Below are 4532 nucleotides of genomic sequence, written 5' to 3'. Positions count from 1 at the left end.
ATTAAAAAAGGATTTTATATACATGCATATGTATTTTTATTTATATTGTAAAGCATTATCTCTTATCCTCAAGATGACATTGTTGTTCTAATTAAACAAGTAAAGACATGAATGTTCATGACTTTAAATAATTTGGCCTTTTATTGTGTTGACATAGTTGTTTGGGACAGTCTAACAGAGGTTATGTTTGTTCCATGGTCCTCTCTCAGATTAACAGTATTGGTCATTGATGGTGTCACCGCTGCATTCGGCTCCTGGAAGCCCGCCTCTGTTGCAGAAACGTGCCCTGCTGCGTTTCCCTCCAGAGCAGCTACTCCAGCCGCCCCAGCATGACCAGTTACCCTGGACCCTAACTTCTTCTCTGGCATCTTCGAAAGATATTCAAACATTAGCACGGAAACAAACTGTTGGGATACTGCGCATGTTTCTATCGCTCTTCTTCATCTGCCCAGCTGTTCAGCCTTACCTGGGTGTTTGGCCTTGTCAGGTTTGTAAGTCTGGCAGGCCAGGCCTTCATACAGCTGAGGGCACAGACATATACACTTCCCGTCCACCAGAGCAACCGTGCCTCCATTCTGACAAGGCTTGCACTTGCAAACGTTATACTCTGCTATATAATCGTCTGTGGCACGTTGCAAGTTGGCCACCAGGGTGTTAACATTCGGCATATCCAGTGGAATCAGCATATGGACCGGCTCTGGCTGCCAGGAAGAACACGGTTTGTGCATCAGTTCAGAATATGGTAACAGAAAAACGATGTATTATCAGAGATTTACAAATGACAGCGATGCTAGCAGGTCTGTGAGGCTTATTTAGCTGAATTTTGAACTAAATGCTAACACCATGCTGACATTTCCTAGAATTTTACCCTCCTCACCACCTTTAGCATGCTAACATTTGGTAATTGAGGCAGTTTGACATGTCTTTTCATGGCTCACCTCCCTCAGCAGTTTTCTACCCGTGGACTCTGGGCCCTCTCACTAATCACCTGATCCATTCACCTGTCTGCCACCTGCAATCAGCCCGGTATACAACCCAGCTGATGCCAATCACTTGTTGCCAGATTGTTCTGCTGCAATATGCCTCACCCTGCGGCCTTGTTCCCCATACTGTCTGCCTGGCCAGGTAAACCTGCCTGCCTTCTGTCCTCGACTGCAAATGTTGCCTCTGCCCTTCCTGATTCCCAGCTGCCTGTCCCCAGGGCTGCACTGAGTATGTCTGACTGCCATTGTGGGGGATCCTGAGATCTCTTTGTGTTGCCCCATGAAAAGAATCTTTACGGTTTCTCAATCATGGGCCCCTAGAATCCTTCTCCTTTTTCTCCCCTTTTCGGCGCCTCATCCAGGGTGTACCCCATCCTTGCCCGGAGTGAGCTTTACTGGGAACTGCAGAATCCGTAGTAACCCAGGAAGTGTAAATATTTCCCTTTGAACCAAAATGAATGACTGACAAGATGGACATTTGCATTCCCAAAGAATTTTTCATCATTGCTTGACAGCTTTGATGATGCCGTCCACTTTCACTTCATTCCTACCTCACTGTTGATAAGTGCAGGGGCATTGCTGAGGGTCCGTGCCCAGTTCTCATACGTAGTAACGTCCATCAACCCGTCCTTGTTTAACTTAGCCCTCATTGCAGTAGCAGCGACGGCAGTACCTCCTTTGACTGATGTCAAGACCTGGTCCACCACGGCCTTTCCTTCAACACTCCCTGTGTCCCAACAGCAGAACAACATTTAGTGACGTGATGACACAGCTGGTTCGAGATCAGGAAAAGCAGGAAACACAAACCTCCGTCCTTTGATGTGACGCTGTCACAATTGTTGGGTCGAACGTGTCCTGAGACGGGACCAATATTTCCACCGATGCCTATTTTGACACACTCTTGAACTGTTCTCTCCGTCAGATCTGCCGAAAGAATAAAGGATAAAATGTTGTTACTTCTCAAAAATGTCTTTAAAAATGCGCCCCTTAGAGTGAGGCACACATACTTTTTGCCCTGATGGTGTCCTGGTTGAGAACGTAGATCAGCTCATATTCGCCCCCAGATTTCCCATTTTTGGTGTAGTGGGTTCCATAGTCCTCCAGGAAGGCAAAATATTCACCCTTCTCATACGCCAAAGGCAAAGATCTAACATGATTCAGGAATTCTTCTGCCACTTGGAGTTCACGAGAGCGCATCCTGTAGGTGCTCAGCTGTACTCTGCCCTTCACCCGCATGTAGCTCTTGTTCTGTGTGTATGGGACAGGCGTTATCAATATGGGTTTAGCTCTTATGTTTATTTCTGAGACAAAACTTTGTCTTTTTGCAGTTTAGTTGATGTTGAGTGCTTCATGAATTGCCTTTAAGTTGCCATGAAAACGATTTGGGGATGTTTACCTTAATTTTGGTGTGTTCTGTGATATTTTTGATCATCGATTTCTTATCGAAACCTGCGTCGAAATCAAGACCTCCAGAGATTTTGGACTTGGATTCCTCACTTGGGGTGAATTTGACGGAAAGTCCAACCTCGACATTGGAAGTAACCTCTTTAAGCAATTCCCTCACAAGGCTGTGTGAGTTCTCATACATTTCTCTCGAGACAGTTTCCTCCACCAGAGTCTGGAAGACAGTGAACCAAATGGAAGGGATCGGGTGATGTTTTGTTTTTGTTTTTGTTTTTTACAGAAAATGAGTGTAGTGTAATGTAGTAAATGCTTCCATGGGATAAAACAGGAATAATGGTTGTGGCTAACCTCGTAGTTGAGCACACCAACGTTCCAAGGAAGCCTGTCATTCCGTCCAGTGTTTGGATTCATCACTCGCTCACATCGTCCGTTGAAGTAGTCATTGTTGAACGGGTTTATTCGAGGATCTGCCCCCAAGATGTTGATTCTGGTGCATGAACGTAAAGGTTAATTTCAGGCTTCATACACTACGATGCAGACTTGTAAGCTTGAAGAGTACCCTTAGGTACCAATACTCAATTCAAAAGTATTTCTTGCACCTAAAAATGACCCCTGATAATAATAATAATAAAATGGTTTTGTTGCCAGGTGTGAGTGCTGCTTATGGTCACTGGTCCCATGAATGAGCTGATGTGCTGTCCTGATGTCGGTGCTCTCAACTGCTGTGACAAAACCTCCATTTTACTCATCTGTGCTGGCTCTTTGACACACACTGAGGCCGAGTCAGATCTTAAATGATTTACTCGTACCCATATCCTGCAGTTCTGCCCTGCTCATTAGTGTCCAGGAAAACGGTGCCACAAGGTTTACGCCCTGGCTCACAGTCCTCATCTGATCCGTCTTCGCAGTCATAGTCCCCATTGCAGATCAATCTCTTCTTGACACAAGAACCTGTGCAAAGCTGAGGGTTAAACTAACAGGGCCTAACGCAATTAAAACAGAAGTACTCAAGGAGATTTAAAACACTTTGAGGTACCTGACTCGCATATGAACTCAGAGTCTGAGCACACACGGGGTTGTGGAGCTTCACATGTACTGCCATTTACACAGGCCTCAGCAGCTCCAAGTGATCCCTGACAGCCTTTGCCTCCAAACTGCCCGAAGACTTCTACACCTCGAGACCGTCTCTGCAGATCAGAAAGGATTCATGATTCAGGAATATTCATTTTTCGCATGCCAATGTAAAGCACACTGGGAGTAAAATTAATAGCAACGGCCTGATTGTGCAAGGAAAGAATAAACGTAAAGATAAGAATATAAAATGCATGTCCATATGTCCATATGTGATATTAACTTATATACAGAGGTATAAATATATTCACTTTGTTAAGCTTCTACTCTTCCTCATGAAGACACAGACAAACGTTACAGAAACTGTTTTGGTTTTGAAATTTGACCGTTATTTGACAGTTCTTTGACAAACTGTAAAATAGAAGAGAATTTTGTGTAGATTTAAGTTGATTTTCACAGAAAAAAGAGGGAGAGAATCATGTTCTGGTTCTAATTGACCGTTTTTTTGTTGTGCACTTTTGTTCTTTTAGTCTATCTTCTATTTCTCTCTCTGTGTCTCACTTATTTTGGCTATCCAAATAAATGTCTCACGATGACCTGACTCACTCTGCTTTTGGTGCAAGGATTACAAGGAGTCCACTCAGACCAGCGACTCCAAACGCAGTCCACAGGTGATGGATCAGAAGGCGCTGCCCTGAAATAAAAACATTATACACGTTAACTTTATCCATAGTGAGTGGTTGAACACTAACATCCTCACTTTGTTAAGGCCTGAGTGAATATAATGAAAACAAAACAAACCTTCCTTCTCCAAGAAGAGTCAGAGTTAGACACAGGCCACAGAAGCCCAGCTGGAGCGCAGCCCTCATGATGAAGCTGCGAGAAGCCTGAGACTGAAAGACTGAAAATGTAGTTGCTCTCCTGTCCTAATTAAGTCTTTTGGGCCACATCTCTGTTAATAATTATCCAGCTACAACAGAGGCAAAAGCAAAGTCAATAGTTATTGCATCAAATGTTTTTTATCTATGATGATATTGATTCAGTAGTTGGGAAATCAAAAAAACAGGCTTCAGG

The 4532-nt window shown here is 44.0% G+C and overlaps 1 protein-coding gene across 1 annotated transcript; it reads right to left on the bottom strand.

Moving 5' to 3' along the window:
- Positions 1-210: 210 nt before the first annotated feature.
- LOC115052092 (complement component C9-like) lies at positions 211-4327 on the bottom strand. Its single transcript, XM_029516008.1, has 11 exons — positions 4260-4327; positions 4065-4152; positions 3424-3574; positions 3197-3338; positions 2736-2874; positions 2380-2601; positions 1991-2231; positions 1791-1907; positions 1535-1710; positions 467-701; positions 211-368 (listed from the first exon to the last, which is right to left on the bottom strand). The coding sequence occupies exons 1-11, from the start codon at positions 4325-4327 to the stop codon at positions 211-213; spliced, it is 1737 nt and encodes a 578-aa protein (XP_029371868.1).
- Between the last annotated feature and the right edge of the window lie 205 nt (positions 4328-4532).

Source organism: Echeneis naucrates, chromosome 12 (genome assembly GCF_900963305.1).
Source record: "Echeneis naucrates chromosome 12, fEcheNa1.1, whole genome shotgun sequence".
Lineage (NCBI taxonomy): Eukaryota > Metazoa > Chordata > Actinopteri > Carangiformes > Echeneidae > Echeneis > Echeneis naucrates.
The sequence above is the reverse complement of the archived record's forward strand: the minus strand, read 5'-3'. Positions and strand labels throughout refer to the sequence as shown.